Raw genomic sequence first — 27,351 nt, 5'->3', positions numbered from 1 at the left:
CTTGATCTTTGGTAAAATGTACATTTTGAAGACAGTAGGCCTATGTTAAGAAAAGTATTGACTTAATGTACCCCGTGCACTACCGACACTCCTTTTTGGAGCGTACGTACGAAATAAAATGCTATAGTCGTGTCCATTACTTGAAAAGAAGGGAATGTTATTCCATGTGGAATTGATTAAAGAAATCACCGCTTGTCGAAAATCGGTAAATTGTAACGATTTGTTGCTAAAATAACTTTTATTATGCTGACCAGCGCATGTTGTTCCCTGTCTCTCGGTGATGTAGCAACAATTTAAACTTAATATAATTGAATTTATGTTAGTTATTGACATGTGATGTTCCTAAGATGCTCAAAATCTACAACTTATTCATCAGTAGTATAGTAGAAAATCGACAAAAGTAATACGGTAGACTTCCATGGACAATGCCGTGGCAAAAGCGTGTCAAAGTGTCGTATATACGGCTGATGGACTAATAGCCTCGGAAGAAAAATACCACATATTTTGATGACGTAGAACACACTCAGTGTAAATTAGGGTATGTCATTTAAAGCTTGTGACATTTATTTAAAAGGTTTTTATGCGATTATTATATGGTATATTATGTAAATGTACACGAAACCACCGGAATAATATTGTTGTTATATATTACAACTTTTCTTACATATAATTTGGTAAGTTTGTTCTAGTTTGTCAAGATAAACCTCGAGCATAAGCGCAACCTCGAGGTTGGGGCCTACTCTTGTGCTCGAGGTTAATCTTTCAATATGAACTAAGTTTGTTCGAAATGTAGCTATAGCAAAAACTAGGGTAGGTTCGAAGGCATGAGTTCGACCCGTACCCCCTTTCAATGGTTGGTGTTAATTTTAAGGTTTAGCTTAGTCTTAGAGACTTTGATATAGACTATAAATATAATAGACTCATCAGTCTCATGGTAATAGTCATAGACCCCTATTACTAGTATTAGAGGGCCTGGGGTACGGGTCGAACTCTTTCCTAACCCTCAAGCGCAAGTGCAACCTCGAGGTTACGCTTGCACTCAAGGTTTATCTTGATGAACTACCTCAGTCTAAGACACAGTGTAGTCAAATCAAATCTCAAAACTTACCCACTCACTTTAGTACTGGGTCGACTTGACCAAATACTACTTTAATACATGAACCAGAAATTCAAAAGTATCTAGTTGATAGCAACACTTTGTGTGGAGACCTTGACTGCTGGGTAGGCCTAAAGAAAGTTAACCAAATACTCTGACCGTAAGAGAGCAAGAATATTTGGACAGTTATACACTTTTTACCGTAGGAGTATAATGTATCTCAAAACTGCGCAGTCTGTTCCAACCATACGGTAGTCAAAGATTCTCATTCTAATGCAACAACAATCCTATATTTGACATTAAATACCTTTACATCGATAATTTTCAAGTTCCCTGATAAATTGTTTTTTCACATATTAGTCACTAGTGCACACACTACAGGAAGAAACCCGACAGCACCCCTTTTCAATAATGTTCCGGTTACATACATAATTGCTGACAGGTTCCTTCCTGTAGTGTTTGTTTTAATTAAGAATTGGTTCATTAGAAAATTGATATTTTACAAACTATTCACTGGTATGAATGTATTGCATACCCAGTATCTGTCTTGACATCAAGTTTTGTTAGCGATCATGGGGGGAAAAGAGGTGAACTGACTGCTCTTGACAAATTTAATTTTTCCATTTTAAAAATGTTAAAATCAAAGTGTTTATCCACTGTGTATATTTCAGAAACATATTTTGTCAAGTGGCTTTAAAAATTGAAAAGGATTAATTATGCATGTGTAACAAGGTTATTTTTCCAAACATATGCTTTCCTGTTTACTGGATGGTGTTGATTTGTTTCATTAACTGATATGAATATATTTTATTTCATGTATTCTTTCCATAAGTATCGTATTCTTGTTTTTGTCATTTGCCGAACACTGTTTGGGTAGTTGATGGTACCTCATTTGTATATAGTGATTTCGTAGAAATATGGCAAGGCATGGTAGACCAAACACTTTTGGGGCATTTTCACCATTTTCGGGGCACTTGTATTTCATTAAAAATAGACAAAAATTAATTGAAATAAAAATTAATGTAATTTATGTGTTTGCTTTAATAAATGAATGGCAAAAGATATAAAAGGCATATTTATTAATTAATAATACCTTTTTGGGTGTTTTATAAAGACTGTTTTAGAATTGATTAGTGAAAAAGGCTTGTTTAATCTCAGGGCAGCATGGTGCTGGTTAAGGCAAGATGGCACTAGACTATTGAGGCATGGTTGCCGCACCATGCTAAAACAAGCTAGGGAAAACACTAGTATATACAGTGAGCACACTGAGTAACACAGAAGGGTTTTGAATCGCCATGTTATCTTGGACATTTTTTCTTCAGAACTCTGGGGATGTGCTCAAAACAGATATGTTTGAATCATCAGACTTTCTGCCATACAGTATAATGAGTATGGCGCCATACACAATTTTGTTTTGCAGATTTATTTATTTTTAAGTTGACCTTTTAACAAAATGAGTGACTTATCATTACTGTATGATTTTCTCAACCCTAACCCTAAACCGTTTAACCTAACCCATTTTCTTTCTGGGGGAGGACCCTCATACCCTCTATCAACTGGTTGCATTCAGCACACACATTGTAAATATTCCATTTCACAGCGCCATACCCATAAATTTCATTTCTGGCAGAAATACTGTCAATAGATGTAAGCACTTGTTACATTATGTTAGATTGATTAGGACTTCAGTACTCAAAATACGAAGGAAAATATGACCTGCTGTTATTAAATTCGAAACAATAAATTACATGCAAAAATAAAAGCTGAAAAAAATTGGACAAAAAAAAAGGACGTAATCTTGTTCAGTCAGATATTGTTAATATTCACATTTATATTCACATGCATTAATATTCTGCCAATTAATTTCAGGTGATGGCCAACATTCTGTTACACTTGAAAAACATTGACTATCCAAAGTGCACACAGGATGCCTTGAAGTATCTCATGTCATGTTTTTCATCACATGAGGGCGCAGCAATTCCAGGTCTTGGTCAAGGATCAGGAAATTATGCAGCCGAAGTATGTCAAGAGTATATTCTTTTCCGAAGCAGGACTGGAGTACAAAAGGTTTATGTCATATTCCATGTTCAAAATATACTCATCTCCATTGGATACACACCAGACAGATTTGTACTTGTAAAAAGGTTATGTGAAGAAGTAATATAATATAATTAACTAATTTTGTATAGCTGGATTTATGCTGGTAGTCGAAAGTTGTATACATGTACACGGTTAGGTAACAACTGAAAATTGGATGGTGTATTTTCAATGGAGTACATTGTATGCTACTTAATTTTATTGAAATAAAAATTAAATAAATTTTAAGAGGTTGTATTCAGCTGGTTTACCGGTATGATGAGTAATTACTATTGAATAATCTTTGAAAAGTATTGTTTTTACTGTTTCTTTTTATGTCCAATCAGAAGATTATATCAGTTTACTAAAGAATTCACTTGTACATTTGCTGTACGTAATTACAGTTTATGGGAATTATATTCAGCAATAACTGAAAAAACCAAATGATTGTACAAACAATATTGAAAATATTTGTAGCGTTATAATTTAATTGTTACTCAAATTATTGGGGTGTTTTAATTTCAGACTCTGAATGCTGTTCATGAATTGCAACTGTTAGAGATGTTATGCACATGTTTTAAAGAAGCACCAACAAAGACAAAATATCAAATCTTCAACCTCATCTTTGGAGGAAGGGGAGATAATCACACCCACTCACTTTTCATCAAGTTGGTATCGATGGCATTATCTGTGAGCTGCAGTCCTGTCTTAGACTGTGCTGCCATCTGGATGCAGGTTTATAATTTTTAATATTATTGTTTTAGACTTATAAATCTGAAATAGTTAAACGGAGATCATATTTGTTTCCTCCCATAGTAAAGGACACAACAAACCGCACATACATTTTTTAGATTTGGTATTGCCATTATTGAATATTTCATCAACAAAAAGACATCTATAATCGAAGGTTGTACCGATATATCAAAATTAAATACTTGTTTGTGTTATTCTTAAGCGATGACTGATATATTAAGTGTTTAGAACCAGTAGGTTTATTTGATTTACATGTAATTACCAAATGTTTGACATCCAATAGCCGATGATTTAAAAATCAATGTGCTCTAGTGGTGTCATTAAACAAACAAACTTTAAACTTTAATTGATTTATTTAACGTCTAATGCTGTCTTTTAATAAGTGTTATTACTTTTACAGAAGGATTTTGAGATTAGAAACAGAAAACATTAATAGATATAAAAAGCCTTTAGTAGATTTTTCCAGATAACTTTTAGTGCTATCCGAAAACTGTTACTGCTCTCCTGAGGTGCTTGGGTCGGAGGATTGAACCTCCTTAGCTGACCCATTGATTTTTTTTCCCATTCTAACTAGTGCCACATGATTAAGAATTAATCCTCTTTTTTTTTCCTTCTTGTTTTTTTGTTTTTTTTTATGTTAATCTATTAATCACTTAATATGTGATTTTGATTTTTCATCAGTTATTATTTTTCACAATAATATTTATCGGGGTGTTATTTTCAGGAACGAGGAGCTGATTCGACACCCGTTTTAGCCTTGACAAAACGACTTGTCGATGATTACTGCCTTCTGTTTCCCGATCCCTCTCAGGTGCTTGTAAAACTTCCATCAACTTCACCGCTGTTTGTGTGTAACTTTATCACATCAGTTACAACAGCTTTCACATTCTTTGGTAAGACTTTCATATGTAGTCTAACCTGTTCTAACAGACCATGTTAATATTCTCTCAAATCTATTAATTTCTTATAGAGACCATGTTTTGTTTCTATTGTAAGTAGGGGTGGCAGATATGGCTAATGGTAGTATCCTTACCTGACGTGTGATGGGTCCTATGATCAATTCCCATTGGTGGATCTAATGGGTTTTTGTTTGTTTTTAAATCCCAATCAGTACTTCATGACAATCTAATTAAAATTAGCTCCACTATTACATGTGGATCTAACAGCAGCCAGTTGGAGCTCATGTCCACCAATCAAAACCTTACTTGCAGAATCCTGCCAATGATTTAAAAATAATTTGAAAACATTCCGAATTATCCTGAGGGTATACGATATGTTTCGTGTGAATTACGAATGCCTTAAAACATGTTTTATTTTATACAATAAATAATTTTTAATGTAAAATTGAAGACTGATAACCCACCCCGTACGTATTGGTATGGTTCGCTGTACTGCGGCCACTAAAATAGACTCGCCCGATATTTTTAGAATTTGTATGCTCCCAAATAACGTTATAAAAGGTGAAGTGTGATTGGTCTTACAGACCTGGATTGGAGACTGTGTTGTTAGCAGTCTGATTAAAATTAGTTCTACTGGTCTAAATAAGGCATTCATAATTCACATGAAACATATCGTATACCCTCAGGATAATTCGGAATGTTTTCAAATTATTTTTAAATCACTGGCAGGATTCTGCAAGTAAGGTTTTGATTGGTGGACATGAGCTCCAACTGGCTGGTGTTAGATCCACATGTAATAGTGGAGCTAATTTTAATTAGATTGTACTTCATGACTACTATGCCAAAGGCCATTTTATGTAATTTCTTGCCTATGGCAAAGCATATGTAAAAGGAGTAGCATATGTGGAGACTGCAGGTTTCTTCTCTTAAACTCTATACCAAGTGTTGCAATGACTGCATATTAAACACCAGATAGCCATAGGTTACAATGTGTCATAACAATTGCCTTTATTTTTATGTTTCCTTTTCTTCTTTGGTTAAATGAAATGACTGATTAACACAATTGATAGTACATGTAATCTTTCATTAGTAGTATTGCCTTGTGGTATATGCTATTGCATATATCTTGTATGCAGCAGGGATTCTAGATTATGGTAGCCCCATTCCCATGGCTAGTGATCAAATGTTGCAGTAGTCTATTTTGCAAATATGAATATCCTGCTCCACCCCACCCATCCCCCCAATGTTAGTGTTTTTAAGCTCTGTTTCCCTCTGCAGGTGACATATATTATTATTACTATTATTTAATAAAATTGTATTAACTAAAAGTAAAGTAGGGCTAGTGAATTTTTAATCGTGGCTAGTAAATATTTAAAATCTCTGATCCCAGTGCTAGTGGATTTTATGAAAATTGTAGAAGTCCTGAAATTGCAGTAAATGTATTTCCTGTTTTACTACAGATGGCAATAGTGTGCCTCCGTGTGTGCTACTGGAACATGTCACCGACTGGATCAACCAGGACTGCACGCTGTGCTGCGAGTCGGTGCGGCAGATCAGCATACACAACACGTACTCCTCACCCATCCCGGGCCTCACGGGCTGGTGCATCAGGGGACCCGTTGTGGCTCACAAACTGACCAAATCGAACCACCCGGGCTTCTCGCAGAGCAAGCTGTCGAAGGGTCTGTCCGTGCTGTCGCGGCTACATCTGGGCCTGCTGCAGAGTCTGGAGTTCTGCGAGAACAACCACATGTCTCAGTACCTGCTGAGCATCACTGACCTGTTCAACATCGTCAACTCGCTCGTCTTCCTCTACAAGATGTCGGGGCTCTCCGAGGACGAACCCTGCGTGCACGTCGCGCTCGAGAGAGTCGCTCAAGTCATCCAGGTTGCCGTCGTCAACGGCTGTCTGAGGGTGGATCCGGGTGAGTGTGGAGGAGGGTTGGAGGAGTTTGAGAGAAAAATGGGAGGTGTGAGAGGCAGTGTGTGTGTAAAATAAGTCTGACATGTGGAAGTCGCTATAGCCCTGCTCATATCTAGATTCTGTTGCCCGTGACATGTTTGCTTGGGCTATGCCAGACCCATCACTCTAACATAGTGTGGTAAAATTATAAAAATAGTTGTTTTAATTTATCTTTTTATGATATTTTTATTTACAATTGTTTTACTACAACTGGGTCCAATTTCACAAAACATCCTAAGCTAGGTTTTACACGTAAACGTAAATCTACGACTAAACTACAATTCTTATTACTATTATAGTACAATAAATATAGTCAAAAGTACACATATGTCATTTTCTTTTGTCCTTAAAATACTCCATCTTCTGTAATGATGTAATTTTCTGTGTGAAATAGATGCCAAACACATGTAAGTGTACGGCCTGATATTTGCAGACGTAAACTTGCGATGTTTTGTGAAATAGGTCCCAGACCATTAAAAATAAAAGTTTTTCTTAAAATAGTTTATTAAACAGTATGTGCTATAGTTGGCATAGTTGTGAAAAGTATCATGAATAAATCGCATCGTATTTAAAAAAATAATAATCATCATCCCATCCTAATACGTCTTGGTACATTTATCCCATGTATCCACATGGAAAAGATTTAAGTCTTGCATACACACATGTATTTCAATGCATTGGAATGATCTAGTTTTTAAAAATGTTTAGTTTCTTATTTTAAATGTGTGTGGGGTTTTCTGGGGGGAGGGGTTGCAGTTTTAGTTATCAGAAAAGATCACAATTTGGGCTCATGCAAGTTCTAACATGTCTGTAAGATTAAGTGTAATGAGGATTCCTTTTTTTGTGTGTGGAATAATAACAAATTATCCCCCTTGGATTGGTCAAGTTTTTAGTTTTATTTTACATATTTCATAAACCTTTATTTGTGGTTGGTTGAGACAAATTTACTAACAGTGTTTTTATTTTTTGAATGCTTTGTTGTTATTATTATTATTATTATTATTATTATTATTATTATTATTTATGTCCATTTACTTAGTTAATTACTGCATGCTTTTGAGTTCTCTGAATGTATATAAAAGTTGATAAAACCACTCTATGTGTAACACAAAATTCTAATACAATCAGAGTTTATTTATTATAGTAGTAGTATATTAAATATTTGGAGTATTAATAACTGACCATGCATGTAGTTGACAATTACGTTATTCCCTAATTATAATCTAAAAAATTAAATCTTTGTTTTAGAATATTATTTTATGGTGTTTTCTTTATCTCATTGCAGTCAAATTTCAGGGGTTTCGATCATTAATACAAACGAGTCTACCACCTAACAGGTAAGAGAAGAACAAGATTCTATGATTGTTTTGAATGATCTTGATCCATGCTTAAAAATACCTGATTCTCTGTGTGTTGTTTTTACACTCCCGTCTTTGCGGGGTCGTATTATTGTATGGCAGTGTCTGCCTGTCCGTACTTCAATTAGTCTGTCCGTCCAATCATAAACGTTTTGTTTTCGTGGCATATCTTTCTTATCAATTCATACAAACCTTGTATGCATGTATAACTTGGGATGGTGGTGTGTTGCGAACCATTAACTAGGTCACTGCGACCTACTTTTCACGTATTACTGCACATTAAAGGAAATTCTTGTCTGGGTCATATCTTTGTTATCAATTCATATAGGATCATCAAACCTTTCATGCAAGTACAACTTGGGATGAAGGTGTCACATACCATAATTAGGTCACCATGACCTACTTTTCACACATTATTGCATATTAAAAGAAATCCTTGTTTGGGCCATATCTTCTTTATCAATTCATATAGGATCATCAAACTGTGTTTCCAAGTCCAACATGGGAAGGCATGGGAAACCTTGCATGCTAGCACAATTTAGGATGGTGGTGTGTTGCATACCATACCTAAGTCACAGCGATCTCCTTTAAATGCATTACTGCACATTAAAGGAAATGTTTGTCCTTATCAATTGTAACAAATTCAATAATGTGTGTGCTTCTCCATCAAACTCCTGATGGGTGTATCATGTACCTCACTGGTACTCTTGTAGTTTTTTGCCTTGGATTATAGTCACTAAAGCCAAGATATATATTTTTTTTACTTTTCTGATGGTGGCAACATCATCATCTTTTATATTCAGGTCGTTTTTGTGTTTACCTCTGTTTCTTTGAAATTTATAAAGGCTAGATCAAACCATGCAGATTTTTTTTTTATCATCTGTCACTTGTAGATCTATGCATCAAAGACCATGGCTGTGTAAAAGGTTCCTTTGCTTTCAGTGAAAATGAACACAGTTGAATGTAGATACACCAAAAGCTGTGGTATGTACTGTCCTGCCTGTGGGAAAGTGCATATAAAAGATCCTTTGCTGCTTTATCAGTAGGAGTAATGTGTGTAGTGGCCGTAGGTTTATCTTTCTCTTGACCGGGGCCCTGTTCCATGAAGCGATCTTGGCGCTAAGATCACCTAAAAGTACATGACTACCTTATACACTTACGGTGATGTACATAAGGTGATGCTAGCACTAAGATCACTTTGTGGAACGTTTTGTTTTGCTTTAATGACACCACTAAGAGCACATTGATTATTAATCATCAGCTATTGGATGTCAAACATTTGGTAATTTGTACATATAGTTATAGAGTGGAAACCCGCTATATTTTTCCATTAGTAGCAAGGCACCTTTTATATGCACGATCCCACAGACAGAATAGCACATACCACAGCCTTTGATATACCAGTCGCGGTGCACTGGCTGGAATGAGAAATAGCCCAATGGGCCCACCGGCGTGGATCGATCCCAAACCGACCGCACATCAAGCGAGTGCATTACTACTGGGTTGCATCCTGCCCTCGTGGAATGGGGCTCAGGTGTAGTTATGCTGTGTGAGTAGACACAACCTAGCCATAGTTTTGAAATGTGCTGAGGTGTCATGAAACAGACATTCCTTTCCTTTGTTTCTTTCATTTGCCAGATTACTACAGATGGTTGTATCTCACATTGCTGGAGACAGAAGAGGAGAATCCAGCATGGACGTCTCGTGACGACAGAGTCCTACAAACTGGCTGGTGTGAATGGGGCTGAGTGAACAACACAATTTCATATTTACCATCTTCATGTGTACATATTAAAGTCATTCCTTACATCTCTTTCTAGTTTGTTTTGTACTTATGGGGTCGAATTTACAGAGCCTGGGTTTTGTTTTAAACACAGGTGTTTAAGCATTGTTTAGTGTAAGACATAATCAGACTTTGTAAATTCGTACCACAGCTTTTAGCTGCTGACTTTTACATGTAACTCCGAGAGTTAGGGCATTTACCTAAAGCTGTATCCTAACTGGACGCGAGCGATTATTTTAGAAATCATTGATTTCAACTGGCGTATTCTAAACAAATGCATACGGCGCGACAGATGTTGCAATGCATCTGTTTAGGATACAGCATTTGAAATCAATGTAGTCATAATAGCTGTTGATGAATGGTATTGTGGTCTATTAGAGTGCGGCCCAATACCTCTGACTTCAGCACTCGAGGTTTCTGTTGGGATTACCTCACCCTTAGTCCGTATCAGTCTAGCCTCAACCCACTGATCAGTCCAGCTTGGGTGTCCCTAACAGAAGCCAAAACTCTTGCTGGCATAGCTCTCTGGGTCACTGATACATACAACCCCCCTCACCACGTCAAGGAATGGACTATGAAGGGGATTGAAATAATGATTTCTAAAATAATCTCTCGCGTCCGGTTAGGATACAGCTTTAGTTTGACAACCAATAACTGATGTATTTTTCATGCTCCGATGATGTTAAATATTTATAGAGAGATGGTAGTATTTTAGGGGCCATTTACAACTGTTTACAATTTTTACCATGTACTCATTTTGGATATCAAAAGTGTTGACTTGTCTAGGTTGTTTGGTTTTAAAAGCGTACACTAGCATCGATACCCTCCCCACCATTTTAAATTTGCTAAATAGAGGGAAGCCCGGACCCCCCCCCCCCCCAAATTTTGCGATAGTTGTAATTTTATTATATATTAATTTTCATTTTGTTACAATCCCCCTCCAAACCTCCCTTAAAGTTCCACCTCATGTCAATGCCCCCCCCCCCCCCCCCCCCCCCCCCCAAATGGATTTTCTGGATCCGCCACTGATACCAGAGCAGAGTTCAGCCATACCGAGCAGACACACGTTCGCTAGTCTAGTCAAATAGTTAGCGATACGTTCGCTGGTTGAATTTGGGGCTGATATTGTTCTTCACGAAGATGATATGTTTTACGACTCTGTCCTGGCATATTTACTATCCATCATATATTACTAATTTTTACGACACATAGATTGTGCTGGGTATAGTTTTCCTGTTAGTAATATTTCCTGTTACACGATTGTGTCGAATATTAGTCACGGGTTTTATTAATACTTCATATTTTGTATTTCTGGGTAAAAGCAGATGTGCTTGTATTATTGATTAGTGACCAGCTGTTGCCGTTATCTCGTACACGTGTGGTATTGCTTCACACAGCATGTGAAATACGTATTACAGGCTCGTGTTTTAGCCAGACCTACGCTAGTTAGTTTGGAATAAGGGAAGGGATGAGTAAGCGGATTGTCTTTTGACCCTAAACTGCTCAAAACCGCAAAGAATGAAACATGTCATGGCGAAATGTGCAAGTTCGATATCAATACCTGGGACTTAGCCAGAGAGGAAATAACGCCGAGGAAATACCAGACCTGTAAAATTTATATCAGTGTCATGGGAAAAATATAATAAATATTAGTGTCATGGGGAAAATAAAATAAATCTGGGGAAATTTCAGATGAGGCAAGCACCTCGTCTGCCTCATGCTGGCTACGTCATTGAATGCGTTTGTGTCAAAAATAAGTTTTCTAAAAATAATGGCACATTCATGTATTATGATGATTTGTGGACTTTATTAATAATCAATATAATAAATATCAGAGACATTTAATGATGATGCATTTATGCGTCGGAAGATGACCGCAACTTGGGGTGCGGGGGCTCTGTATTAATATGAATTTTAACTGTGAAGGAATGCATTATTGTAGAGTAGCCTGCCCCTGGCCTCTTACGCTTCCGATGGCTTTGAGATAACTCACACGTCGGGTTTCCTGTGTTTATTAGGTACAAATATACGAAACTATTTCAGTAAAATAAGTCTATATTGTAAAGCCTGTCATCTAGAATTTGTTTTTGTTTTTAATCCGAGTAGGCTTATTACCCCAATCTGACGTCGGTGCTATTTTGAGTTAATTAGATTTTGTATTGATTAATACCGCAGGTCGGTGCCAAAAACTCCGTTCCCATGTGAATACGAACTGCAGGCATTGTTATATAATCCACCATACATATCGATAATCGATAATGTATACAGTTCTTCGACAAAGAAGTCTTAGATCTGAGATTACAAACACGAAATATGTTCGCACAGAGTTGAATACTGGTGGTGGGGTTTTTTATTGACTTCATAGTTTTGTTGTTGGGTTTGGGTTTTTTTTTTTTTTTAGTTTCGGTGGAGGGTAGCCCGAGTACTCTGACTGTAAGAGAGCTAGACGGACATTTGGACATAAACACGCTCTCATTACAGTCAGAGACCAACCTATGTCTTTTTTTGGCAATTCCTGACTACCAGACGGTAGGCAACGAGTCCCGCTCTAATACCACAACAATCCTATGTTTGACGTCAAATACCTTTACATCAATCATTTTCGAGTTAAGTGATACAAAAAAATCCACATATTAATCACTAATACACTTACTACAGAAAGAAACCCGACAGCACCCACATTCAGCTACGCTTCGTGACACTCCGTCGCAACAATTGCAAAGCTCGGCGATCTATTTCGAGACTGGGCGATTCCGCCTTGTGCAGCAGTTACAGGGGTCATCTCATAAGAGGAGGCAGTACGTAGCACATACTTTTGCCGTATCCTGTCGATAACACCCCAAATGTATCCTTCAAATTCAAAATGGAGTCAATAATGTGTAATTGTTTTGGTTTAATGACGTAATGAAATCCAAATTCATCCAAAACGGCATTAGCCAACTCTTCCATGTTGTAACTTCGCTTGATATGAGACGGCCCCTGTAACTGCTGCACAAGGCGGAATCGCCCAGTGCGCGATCACGTGGTCTACGTCTCGAAATAGATCGCCGAGCTTTGCAATTGTTGCGACGGAGTGTCACGAAGCGTAGCTGAATGTGGGTGCTGTCGGGTTTCTTTCTGTAGTAAGTGTATTAGTGATTAATATGTGGATTTTTTTGTATCACTTAACTCGAAAATGATTGATGTAAAGGTATTTGACGTCAAACATAGGATTGTTGTGGTATTAGAGCGGGACTCGTTGCCTACCGTTTGGTAGTCAGGAATTGCCAAAAAAAGACATAGGTTGGTCTCTGACTGTAATGAGAGCGTGTTTATGTCCAAATGTCCGTCTAGCTCTCTTACAGTCAGAGTACTCGGGCTAGGTGGAGGGTTGTTGGGGTTGTTTTTTTTAGGGTGGGGTGTGTTGTTGCTGTTGTTTTTTCGGGGGGGGGGGGGGTGGTGGAAGTTTTCATGCTACGCACTCTGGACTATCGGCTATCAATCACAACATCAAAAGTGTGCAAATAACCATGCATACCACTCGTCTGTTTATGCGGTAACTTTAACCTATCCCACTGCAATAAATCTTGAGCAATGACTTTTTTATGTCCCAACTACTGGCTGTAACCAGAAAGACTGTCACACACAACGTACCCAGATTGGCTTAACGAGTTCCTTTTTTAAAAATTAAGAACCTGTAAGCATGCTGATTGTCCATACAAAAAACATATACCTTTTTAAGAGGTTTCAGGCAGGTATGGATCGCTTCTATCTTCTCTGGTTTATGGTCATAATGTTGCAAAATATAAATGTCAAAACCAGTAATAAGAGTCAATGAGAAATCTGCTTTGAGGCTGTCCCCGAGATCAAATAGTCCTTTTGTCCTTCACTTGACTGAAACTATATAGGATCCAGGGCCGGGATGTAGCCCAGTGGTAAAGGATCGATCCCCGTCAGTAGGCCCATAGGGCTATTTCTCGTCCAGCCAGTGCACCACGACTGGTATATCAAAGGCTGTTGTATGTGCTATACTGTATGTGGGATGGTGCATATAAAAGATCACTTGCTGCTAATCGAAAAGAGTAGACCATGAAGTGGCGACAGCGTTTGTTGCCTCTCTTAATATACGTGTGGTCCTTAACCATATGTCTGATGCCATATAACCGTAAATAAATGCTATCTTGTCTGTGGGCTGGTGCAAATAAAAGATCCCTTGCTGCTAATGAAAAAAATGTAGCGGCTTTCCTCAGACCATTTGTCAAAATTACCAAATGTTTGACATCCAATAGCCGATTATTAATAATCAATGTGCTCTAGTCGTGTCGCTAAAAAAATATTTTTTCTTACTTTTGCATAGGATGCAGCCAGTAACACAACATTCGATAAGACGATTCCAACTATTAAGGCCATACAATGTTTGCAGCCAGTAAAACTATGTTATAGCAAAAAACACACAACTAGGATGTAAAATAGCATGTAAATATTTATTACAGAAAATGATCGTCTGTTTACAAATATCTCCAGGTCGAATTTATGCACGGTGATGATCACAAGTTTATTGCAAATCCTAAACGCGGAGAAAGCATTGCGTAAACAGTAAACTAAACAGTTGCGTTTGTCGTAAATTAGTATGTATGGTTGGCTAGAGATGTTACACAACCATTTTATATAAGGACTCCCCTTTTGTCCCTTCTAGAACGCAACCTTTAAGAGCAAATATCTAAAGGTTGAACTAATTTGTAGTGACACAGGCTGCATATTATATGTAGGCCTACCGCACTGGGCCTAGGATTAATCACTAAATTACACAAGCTTGAATCATTGTTTTAGTTTTAAAAGTATATACCACGGCCTTTGATATACCAGTTGTGGTGTACCTACACAGAGAAAAAGCCGCTAAAGGGCCCCCCCCCCCCCGCTAAAGGGCCCCCCCCCCCCCCCCCCCCCCCTCCCCCCCCCCCCCCCCCCCTCCGAGCTAGAACGAAACCCTAGATAGAGATATTCGGGCCAAATCTGCTAAGCTGAAGTCTTTTTGCCATATATTTCCATCATTCTACCCTCAAAATTAGCTGTAATCCATGTAAAAATGAGTAGTGATCCGTTTTCAACCCTTTATAGTTGTCTGGAAGTAATGCTAACATGAATAAATGTTATCCAGATTCGGGTTTTGGGTTTTTTTTTTAAAACAATGATTTAAAGTTATATAATATACTACATTATTCCTAGGCCCAGTGGATATAATAATATACAGCTTTTTGTTTCTACAAATCGTCAGATTGAAAGGTGGTTTTTGGACGGAACAAAAGGAAACGCATATGCTTGGTGCTCACCTACCGATTCACGCCGACTATACTGTCGAGTGGGCAGTAGTCTAAAAATGACAGGCCTCGATGACGACGACGTCGTGGTCAAGCCATCGGACATAAGGCTGGTAGGTACAAGGTTCGCAAGTTAGTTTTAACGACTCAATGGGTAGGTGTAAGGTCACTACACCCTCTTCTCTCTCACTAACCACTAACAATTAACAACTAACACCCTGTCCTGGACAGACAGCCCAGATAGCTGAGGTGTGTGCCCAGGACTGTATGGTTGAACCTTAATTGGAAATAAGCACGAAATTGAAATGAAAATATCTGAAAATGTGCACCTGCATACACCGGCCGACATGACAGTCTAATCGAGGCAGTTTTGCCCAGACAGTCGAGTCGGCGTTAACTGGTAGCTGTGCACCAAGCGTTATTTTCTATATATTATAATACATCTTATTAAATAATATGAATAAAAAAGATTCAGTGGTGCTTTGTAGTTTGTAAACGTGTTCGATAATATTAAAAAACATGAGACAAGAAAGATATACAGGATTGTACTATTTTATTATTGTTCAGTGCATACCATTTTTACGCAACAGTAGACTAGCTTAAAGGTCCTATGTCAAAGTTGAAACTACAATACCGGCCTCGGTGGTGTTGTGGTTAAGCCATCGGACATAATGCTGGTAGGTACTGGGTTCGAAGCCCGATACCGGCTCCATGTAGGTTTTAACAACTCAATGGGTAGGTTTAAGACGATTACATCCTCTTTTTCTCTCACTAACAACTAGCCCACTGTCCTGGACAGCCAAGATAGCTGAGGTGTGTACCCAGGACAGCGTGCTTGAACCTTAATTGGATATAAGCACGGAAATAAAGTTTAACTGAACTGAAACTACAATATTTCGTTATTTTCTCATTTATTTGTAATAAATAACTACAAATTAATGGACCCCGTGCATAATCTTTTCATAGTTAACTCTAGAATAATAATTTAAAAAAAAGTCTTGTACTGGGCGACAAGAGGGGTTTCCCTAATAATATGTGGCTAAATATAGCATGGTCATCATCTTTGTTTCTTTGTCAGGTGATTGCAAAGATTTTTGGATGCTGAATGTGTACACATAGAACAGTGACGCCACTAGTTAATGCATGTGACACACTCTAAAGACCCCCCCCCCCCCCACACACACACACACCTAAAAGTAAAAAAAAATTCTACTATATGGAATTACTTGGTTTTTATTATATACACATGTATATCTTTTTATAGTCATATAGCTGAAGGTATAAACTTTATGTTTCAAACCAAACATCAATAAATATTTTTGGCGAGAACTGCCATTATTGCAACTTTGACACAGCACCTTTAATTGTAATTACCACAACAAGCTATTATATGTTAATAAACTATTTTTATAACTAGCATAAAACGAATCAAGAAATGTAACTAAATGTAAATTAGTTTTAAGCCATCGAAACAAACATTTTACAAATACATGTACACAATGCCACTATATCATCTAAAGTCGTTAATGGCGTAAAATTCTGTATCATTGACCATTCATATTCATATCTGGTTATAGGCGGTCAGTCTAGGATCGATCCCCGTTGGTGGACCCGTTGGGCTATTTCTCGTTCCAGCCAGTGCTCCACAACTGGTATAACAAATGCTGTGGTATGTACTATCCGGTCTGTGGGATGGTGCATATAAAAGATCCCTTGCTGCTAATCGAAAAAAGTAGCCCATGAAGTGGCGGCAGCGGGTTTTCCTCTCTCTATATTATCTGTGTGGTCCGTAACCATATATCTGATGCCATATAACCATATACAAAATGTGTTGAGTGCGTCGTTAAATAAAACATTTCCTTCCTTCTTCCTTCATATCTGGTTATAGAGACATATAAGCACTTTGTTGATCGTATATTTTTAGCGGCCATCTTGAATATTATATTAATTGTTTTCTATTATCTGCTTCAGATAATCATTTTATTGAATTCTTTGTTTTTTAAAACATACAAAAGAAATATAATTAATGTTTTTACCATATCTGGTTACAGATATATAGCACTATGTTGATTTTCAGATTCTCTGGCGGCTATCTTGAATATCTTAAATTGCTCAAGGGTGACAACTCTACACCCACCTGGATATTACTACATACACCCCAGATATAAATAAACACCAATAAATAAATAAAATAAAAACTACAAGCGAACATGTTGGGTTATGTCTCTGTATAATGAGAAGTGAATACTTTTGAGACCAAGGCATAATAAATTGTGATGTGGAAATAAACAGACACGGGCAAGTACCGAGGGGTATTTGATCCGATCGGAAAACAAAATTCCATGCTCATGTACCACTAAGGTTTCGAGCATGTCCCCACCCCCTAAATATTTACCACTGATTTCTTGGAATGTTCTACCACCCGTCTCCCATCCTACCCCTCAGTCCCAGACCTGACTGTAATTTCCGTATTTCAATTTCTTTGTCAGTCAGAAACCCTGATCTCTTAGCTACGACTGGTTTTCTGTACCAGAATTGTATTTGAAGATTTTTAAAGGCATACTGTCACTGATTTAAGGACCTTATTTCTCTAAAAATGAATAATAAATCAAAATTATATTGATTTTTACAGACCAAATCTAGCTATTGCATCACTTTAACTACACTATGATGGAGTGAAATCCATGTCAACCCTCTCAGTAATGTTAGTTTTTGAATTATGGACCATTGCCATAATTCAATTATTTTTACAAAATATCATTAATAAGTGGTGTATGGTGGTTACGTAGATGGTTGAATAAAGTATATTTAGGGAGAAATCAAATATATATTTTTTTTCAGGTAATACTTTGTTAGGCCATGTAATGGGTCAGTGGTATGTGACAATATGCCTTTAAGGTCTGGCATTACTAAATAAGCTTTAATACACACATGGTTCATCGGCTTGTATCATGTATTTTCTTTATTATCAGTTTCCACTAAATTATGACATAGCACCTACGTGAAACTGGGTAATGCGATTATAACCGGCTTAGTTTCAATAACATTGACTAGTATATTGATCAAAACAACGGAAGAATGAAAAAAACCATTTCAGTAACAAGAAACCACAACATTTGTGTGTGTGTGTGTACGTGGGGTTTTTTCAAACAAAAAGAAGAATAAATGCATATATAAAAATAAATATATGTTATAGTCTGCGTGAAAAGGAAACCAATGAATTGGTATATAACTATATACTGAATAAAGTTAAAATTCATATAAAAATATATTATCAAGTTTTAAACCCATGCGAACTCAAATATCGTTTTTTTAAGAAAACAAATTAAGTGTGGATGTGTGTGTGTGTGTGTGTGTGTGTGTGTGTATGTATGTGTGTGTGTGTATATAGATATAGATATAGATATAGTTTCTTTAGGTAGTACTAAACCAAATAAATAACTTCCGGCTGGGTTAAAGTTTGAGATGCACCAAACTTTTGATAGAGAAATGAACACCACAAGTCCTGTGATTGGTGATAAATATGAGTGTGTTGGTGGGTACCTGTCAATCAGGAAACCCATTTTCTGTAGATACTTACCATATTCTCCCTAGTGAGACAAACATGCCAGTTCCTAGAGAAGTAATATTTAAAGACAATTACAGTGACATACTTATGAATTCTTGTAATTCTAAAAAAAAACGTATCTGTTGACACTTACCCCACTTATCCTAGCTGTGGAAACAAAGAGACAGAAATGTATGTACCTACTCACCTAGTGAGTTGGTAACTAATAATACATTCAGTAACATACCTATGGATACCTGTAAAACAAGAAACTCTTTATCTTCTGTTGACTATCCCACTTACTCTAGCTGTCAATATCAGGAGACAGAAAATAATACTAACATGCCAGTACCTAGTATTGCCATGGGTAGGTCACCATACTTTGTATATAATGACCCTGCATATTATGATGTTCATCCCACTTACCCTCGTTATAATCATAGTGATCCAGACATGATTGTGCATGCTGAGTTAATAGTTAATAACATGTTTAATGCCATACCTGTGACAAGTTCACAAACTGATGTACATACAAATATGAGTGTTTGCAATGAGCCAATAGTTAATGATACTTTTAATACCTTACCTGTGACAAGTTCACAAACCCTTGTACATACAGATATGAATGCATATAGTGAGCTAATAGTTAATAATACTTTTAATGCCTTGCCTGTGACAAGTTCACAAACCCTTGTACATACAGATATGAATGCATATTGTGAGCCAATAGTTAATAATACCTTGTACATACAGATATGAATGCATATAGTGAGCCAATAGTTAATGATACTTTTAATGCCTTGCCTGTGACAAGTTCACAAACCCTTGTACATACAGATATGAATGCATATTGTGAGCTAATAGTTAATAATACTTTTAATACCTTGCCTGTGACAAGTTCACAAACCCTTGTACATACAGGTATGAATGCATATTGTGAGCCAATAGTTAATAATACTTTTAATGCCTTGCCTGTGACAAGTTCACAAACCCTTGTACATACAGATATGAATGCATATAGTTAGCCAATAGTTAATAATACTTTTAATGCATTGCCTGTGACAAGTTCACAAACCCTTGTACATACAGATATGAATGCATATTGTGAGCCAATAGTTAATAATACTATTAATGCCTTGCCTGTGACAAGTTCACAAACCCTTGTGCATACAGATATGAATGCATATTGTGAGCCAATAGTTAATAATACTTTTAATGCCTTGCCTGTGACAAGTTCACAAAATGTTGTACATGCTGATGCATACCATAGTTTCCATCACGTTGCACAAACTATGACCCCTCATCAAGCCCAGATGACCACCCTGAACACCCTGAATAATACAGTAACCAACAACATCGACAACCATAACAAACACACATCTGAAAACAAGTTAACTAAACAGTCCCATGTTAACCTGAACAGTATTTTATCTGATCATATTTCACCAAACAGGCATCATGACAACCCAAACATATTTTTATCTAACCAGCCATATGTTAACAATCAAAGCAACATGATAGAAGCTAATTATTCAGTTAATAATGAAATAGCATACACTGATATAAACAATGACTATACCAAGTTGCGAATACTTAGTTTGAATGTCTGTGGTTTAAAAAGTAAACTAATTACACCTGATTTCTCATTATTAATATCAAAATACTGTGTTTTCAAGAAAGCAAAACTGATGAAACAGACTGTAAACCAGATCTTATCCCAGGATACATGAATGAATAAATGAATGAATGAATGTTTAACGACACCCCAGCATGAAAAATACATCGGCTATTGGGTGTCAAACTATGGTAAAATGAAACAACAGTGTGATGAGCATCATCAATATAACAATTCAACAGTTACCCAGGATACACAACTTATTTCAACAAGAGAAAAGGTATCAGACCCTCCGGCGGCATTGTCATTAGTGTTAAACATGAATTAGCTGATATTGTTAAAGTCGGTGAAAGAAATCGGTCCCAATATATCTCTTGGCTTAGTATCACAGGCACTCAAACCAAGAAAGTAAAGTAAAGTTTGTTTTATTTAACGACGCCACTAGAGCACATTGATTTTTAATCTTATCATCGGCTATTGGACGTCAAACATATGGTCATTCTGACACTGTTTTTAGAGGAAACCCGCTGTCGCCACATAGGCTACTCTTTTTTACGACAGGCAGCAAGGGATCTTTTATTTGCACTTCCCACAGGTAGGATATGAAGATAATTGTTTAATGGTTGGCATTGTATATATTTCACCTACTGGCTCACCATATTATAAAGATGACACTTTTAATATTATCGAAAATCAAATATTTCAAAATGTAGAATCAGGAAAACCACTGCTCCTGCTAGGTGACTTTAATGCCAGAACTAAATGTTCTCTGGATTATACTACAGTTGATGATGTTTACACTGATGATGTTGACATGAATAATTTTATGAATGATATAACAAATCTTGACAATCTCAGTATTCCCAGAGATAGGGCAAGTCAAGACATAGGAAGGGTTAACTGGCATGGAGTGAAACTTTTAGATCTATGCAAGTTACATAATATATATATTCTCAACGGTAGATGTGGGACTGATAAATTTATTGGTAAAGTCACAAGTAAAGACTGCAGCCTGATTGATTATGCTATAGGTACTCACCATGTTTTTAAAAATGTAACTGATTTTCAAATATGTGATTTTGACCCATTTCTTTCTGATAGCCATTGTGCTCTAATACTTACAATGTTACATATTCGTGTAAATGTAATTATACTGACGCATACAATCATGTAGATCATAGTAACGGTGTAAGAAGGGAAATAGCATGCAAAATGGGTTCCTAGTAAACGTGAAGACTTTATAAATAATATCGACAACATAATCGAAAGCATTTCTCTAATTCTTGACGACGAGTCTACTAATACAAAAGCACGTGTCACAAAAGCCACCGATATGTTAAAAGATCTATTTTTAGACACGGCAGCCTCGACATTCGGTCACGTGCGTGTATACAGTGACAGCTGTAACAAAAGGTCAGCGCACAACAAGCGACCCTGGTTCGGGCTAAGACACAAACATTTACGTACGAAGTATCTCGAGGCCAAAACAATATACGCTAGAAATAAAACTACAGATAATAAAATGAGATTAATTAACGCCAGTAAGTCTTATAAAAAGAGTATACTTAAAGCTTTTGCACAACATAAATTTAAAACAGAAATTAAATTGAGACGGTTACGGTTAGATGATCCCAAAGCCTTTTATAAAATACTTAAGAAACAAGATAACTTAGATAACAACGTTAACGTTCCTCCTATTGATACATTTTTCAACTATTTCAGCGACTTAAATAAGGGCGAACCAAATAATGATAACGTATTTGATTTTAACATGGATGAAGTACTATATGAAGTAAACAATGACAGTATTATTAACGAAAGATTCTGTGCAGATGCAATAATGAAAGCCATAAAACAACTAAAATATCATAAAGTACAGGGGCGTAGCGTGATCTGGACCTGGGGGGGGGGGGGGGGGGGGGGGGGGGGGGGGGGTTCGAATATGAACCAAGTGGACCTTTTTCTATTTTGTTTCTGCTCCACCCGAAACTCCATATTTATAAACCTGTATGTTTTAGTACTGAAAGCGGACCATTTGCTTCCGAACCCCCCCCCCCCCCCCCCCCCCACCCCCTACGCCCCCGAAGTAGCAGGTGTTGATAGAGTACGGTAGTTAACGAATACATTAAGTCAACCGCTACGTCGCTCATGCCAGTTTATGTTAAACTTTTTAATACTATTTTTGATAATGGAGTCTTACCAGATGAATGGTATACCGGTATTATTATACCAATTTTTTAAAACAAAGGAAGTCGGCTACATCCCGAAAATTACCGACAAATATTATTACTTTGCTGCTGCTCTAAACTGTTCACAACTTTACTTAATAACCGTTTAAGTTTATTTATTGAGGAAAATAATACCATTAGTGAGGCCCAAACCGCGTTCCGTAAAGGCTATTCAACTACAGACCATATTTTTACATTACATCACTTAAAGGCATACTGTCACAGATGTATGGGCCTTATTTCCTTAAAAATTAATAATAAATCAAAATTACATTAATTTTTACAGACCAAACCTAGCTATAGCATCACTTTAACTACACCATAATGGAGTGAAATCCATGCCAACCCTCTCAGCAATGTTAATTTTTGAATTATGGACCATTGCCATAATTCATTTTTTTTTTTTACAAAATATCATTTTTAAGTGGAGTATGGTGGTTACGTAGATGGTTGAATAAAATACATTTACGGACAAATTAAATACATATATTTTTAAGTAATACTTTGTTAGGTCATGTAATAGGTCAGTGGTCTGTGACAATATGCCTTTAATAGATATCTTGAAAAAAAAGGAAAAAAAAATTATATTGCGGTTTTGTGGATTTTGAGAAAGCATTCGATACGGTACCTAGAATACAGCTTTGGCATAAACTACTACATCATAACATAACCGGTAAATTTTTTAGAATTATCTATCAAATGTATCAAGGTCTTAAATCAATGATTGTTGTGAATAATCAGCAATCTACTTTATTTCCATGTAACAACGGTATCCGTCAAGGTGAAAATGTATTCCCTATTCTATTCTCCCTGTATTTGAATGATTTAGAAGATTATTTATCTAGCCATGGATGTGAAGGGGTTTCCCCTACAACAGATAACCAAGATCACCCAATAGATATTGCTTTACACATGCTTTGCTTGTTATATGCAGTCGATACTGCCCTGTTATCAACCTCTGCAGCAGACCTGCAACACACCTTAAATATGTTTGATCAATATTGCAATAAATGGAAACTTAAAATAAACGGTTAACAAAACGAAAATATTTATTTTTAACGGTAACACTAGAGATTATAAACATAATTTTAAGATTGGAAATAATACATTAGAAAATGTAAAAGAATACAAATACTTAGGAATTACTTTTACAAAATTAAACAACTTTCGAGTTACTAAGAATAGACTTAAACAACACCAAGACCATGTACTTTGTACTATCAAAATCAAAGGACAACTATCTATCAACCGAATGTAAACTTAAAATGTTTGACTCAATGGTTCTGCCAGTTTTATTATATGAATGCGAAATATGGGGATATGAAAAAGTTGATATATTTAATTATGTACAAATAAACTTTCTAAGACACATCATACCTGTTAAGAACGCAACACCAATATTTATGCTTTATGGAGAGTTAGGGAGAACACCTGTCGAGTTGACTATATATAGAAGAATGGTATGTTACTGGGCCCGACTGATATCAGGAAAACAATCAAAATTGTCTACTCTTTTATACAAAATTATGTTAAATGACCACCTTACTAACGGAACTAACTATAACTGGATTAATACTGTTAAAAATACACTGAATAACTTGGGAATGGGTGATATCTGGATAAGACAATCTTTCAAATCGGTAAATTGTCTCTCACAACACTTACCGTTTATACAAAGAACAACTATTTTTCGAAAGCTATATCAATAAGCTACCAGAAAAACTGTGGACAACACTCTTAAAATTTAGAACGTTTAACCATTACCTACCCGTTGAACTTGGACGTTGGAATAGCATACTCATAGAAGATAGAATTTGCACATTATGTAATGTAATGGACATTGGCGACGAGTTCCATTATCTTTTTATTTGCCATTTTTTCCATAATTCAAGAGTCCAGTTGCTACACCGATATTATTATACACGACCAAGTGCTTATAAATTTAGAGAACTAATGGAGAATAAAGGAATTAGTACCCTAAAGAAATTATCATATTTCATAAATATAATAACTAATGAATTCAAACGCCCTTGACTACAAACACCATCAAAACCAAATATATTTAACAAAATATTATCATTATCCACTGCACCATATACACGTTTAACAATCTATTCGTTTATAAGTACTTGGATACCCGTATATCTGTATTAAATATCTGTATTATTACATAATATATTGATGTGCGTGATTGTATGTTTTTGTATATGTGTTTGTGAATGTATTGTAATTAATGTATTTACTGTCAATCATCTTGTCACGTGTATATAACAAAATGTTTATGTATATATTCCTCCTATGCCGTTGTGTAACGGTCCGAGTGTAAATAAAGTCTTGTCTTGTCTTGTCTTGTCTTGTTGTAAAAATAAAATAGTTTCATCTGGGCAAAAACAATTATGCAATTTTATTTCATCTAGTACCACTGTGTCAAATATCCTTGTGCTTGAAGCATGTATGGGGTATCTGTACAAAAAAAAGTACTAAAATTGTGTGCGGAACTAGGGTAGTCATAGACGCTACCTGTTATATCTCAGAAATGAGCAGCTTGACCCCCAATGTTTTTCTGATTCACTTTAAGGCTGAGGGGTGGTAATATTTATATCCGTGGCGTTTATGTCGATTGATACGCTGCAGGTAGGACTTTTAGCCACATATGTTATTATTGTCGTCTATGGGATTTGATTTGGTAATATACACCCTTTAGAACGAACGGTTGCAAATACCTTTTGTCTCAGTGTACTGCATTATCGATTACTTCGATAGCAATGCAGCTAAAGCTGTTTTAGCATTTTGTCTTCACCCATGTATGAAAAATGAGATTAATCTATATAATTTAATGGCAATTTACACAGACATTTTTAGTCAGAATGTTGGTTTTAGTTGGTATGTGTTTAAAACTCAGTAATATGTTTTAATATAAGTTTTAACATTATTCATTATTATGCCAATCCATCGGTTCCTTTTTCACGCAAATGGACTATAGCTAATGAACACCGGATGTTAAACAAAAATAAACAAAAAATGCCAAAAGTAACACACACGCACGCACGCACGTATATACATAAAAACACACACACACATATATATATATATATATATATATATATATATATATATATATATATATATATATATATATATATATATATATATATATATATATATACTCGACTGTTTTCTAGTCGTAGTCTACTAACACCACGTGGTATAAGCAGACCATGACTAGAGGACACTCGAGCTAACATACATACATACACGCACGCACGCATACACACGCACGTACACATACATCCACGCACGCATAAGCACGCACACATACATACATACATACATCCACGCACGCACGCATACACACGCACGCACACATACACACACATACATACATACATATATGGGCAATTTCGTGGTCAAGTAAACCAATAATCCCAGACATGTCCTTTGTTAATTGACATAATATATAAAAGATATACATGTATTTATATTTCAAGCAGACTTTATCCATAATATTTCAATACATTACTTGTGTATACGTCCGACACCAAAATAAAAAAAATTTAATCTCCACTTCTGCTAACTGGTTGTAAAATGTTACTAAGATGCAACGTTAATTTTATATGGTTGATTAAAAAAATGTAAAAACAATTACTGAATATGTAATAATTGTCATGCTACTGTGGTGCTGTCATAGTGTACGTCTGACACCATGTACGTCCGACACCATAAAGCATGTTTATTTCTTCCAATCTAATTAAAATTAGCTCCACTATTACATGTGGATCTAACACCAGCCAGTTGGAGCTCATGTCCACCAATCAAAACCTTACTTGCAGAATCCTGCCAGTGATTCAAAAATAATTTGAATACATTCCGAATTATCCTGAGGGTATACGACATGTTTCGTGTGAATTGCGAATGCCTTAAAACATGTTTTATTTTATAAAATAAATAATTTGTAATGTAAAACTGAAGACTGATTTAGGGTTTTTTAGTTTTATAAATAAATAAATAACTTTTAATGTAAAATTGAAGACTGATAACCCACCCCGTACGTATTGGTATGGTTCGCTGTACTGCGGCCACTAATATAGACTCGCCCGATATTTTTAGAATTTGTATGCTCCCAAATAACGTTATAGTGTGATTGGTCAATATTTAAATTATTATTTACAGACGAAATGTTACCTGGACATTGGGGACTACGCAGTGTTGTCAGTTTTAAATCACTGGCAGGATTCTGCAAGTAAGGTTTTGATTTGTGGACATGAGTTCCAACTGGCTGGTGTTAGATCCACATGTAATAGTGGAGCTAATTTTAATTAGATGAGTTCCAACTGGCTGGTGATATAGATACAATACCAGTGTAATAGTGGAGACTTTTTTTAATAAGAATTTGATCAGTATTTTTTTTTTTTTTTTGAAGCAGAGCCAATTATGACCATCAGTATTTTTCTTCTTTTTTTTATAATACCAGCCAATTATGACCATCAGGATTTTTCTTCTTTTTTTTATAACTAGAGCCAATTATGACCATCAGTATTTTTCTTCTTTTTTTTTATAACTAGAGCCAATTATGACCATCAGTATTTTTCTTCTTTTTTTTATAACTAGAGCCAATTATGACCATCAGTATTTTTCTTCTTTTTTTTATAACTAGAGCCAATTATGACCATCAGTATTTTTCTTCTTTTTTTTATAACTAGAGCCAATTATGACCATCAGTATTTTTCTTCTTTTTT

At 36.1% G+C, this 27,351-nt stretch overlaps 1 protein-coding gene and 1 long non-coding RNA gene across 2 annotated transcripts; one reads left to right on the top strand and one right to left on the bottom strand.

Annotated features, from left to right (window-relative positions):
• Positions 1 to 533: 533 nt before the first annotated feature.
• On the top strand, positions 534 to 9,956 carry LOC121378844 (uncharacterized protein C7orf26-like). The gene is made up of 7 exons (XM_041507183.1): positions 534 to 674; positions 2,966 to 3,163; positions 3,698 to 3,907; positions 4,650 to 4,818; positions 6,285 to 6,749; positions 8,073 to 8,124; positions 9,784 to 9,956. The coding sequence occupies exons 1-7, from the start codon at positions 594 to 596 to the stop codon at positions 9,851 to 9,853; spliced, it is 1,245 nt and encodes a 414-aa protein (XP_041363117.1). The 5' UTR covers positions 534 to 593; the 3' UTR covers positions 9,854 to 9,956.
• Positions 9,957 to 19,079: 9,123 nt separating this feature from the next.
• Positions 19,080 to 22,297, bottom strand: LOC121380185. Its single transcript, XR_005958890.1, has 2 exons — positions 19,563 to 22,297; positions 19,080 to 19,512 (listed from the first exon to the last, which is right to left on the bottom strand). It is a non-coding gene; the product is annotated as an uncharacterized LOC121380185 (long non-coding RNA).
• Between the last annotated feature and the right edge of the window lie 5,054 nt (positions 22,298 to 27,351).

This window comes from Gigantopelta aegis, chromosome 8 (genome assembly GCF_016097555.1).
Source record: "Gigantopelta aegis isolate Gae_Host chromosome 8, Gae_host_genome, whole genome shotgun sequence".
Classification (NCBI taxonomy): Eukaryota; Metazoa; Mollusca; class Gastropoda; order Neomphalida; family Peltospiridae; genus Gigantopelta; species Gigantopelta aegis.
This window is presented reverse-complemented; position numbering and strand designations above follow the sequence as displayed.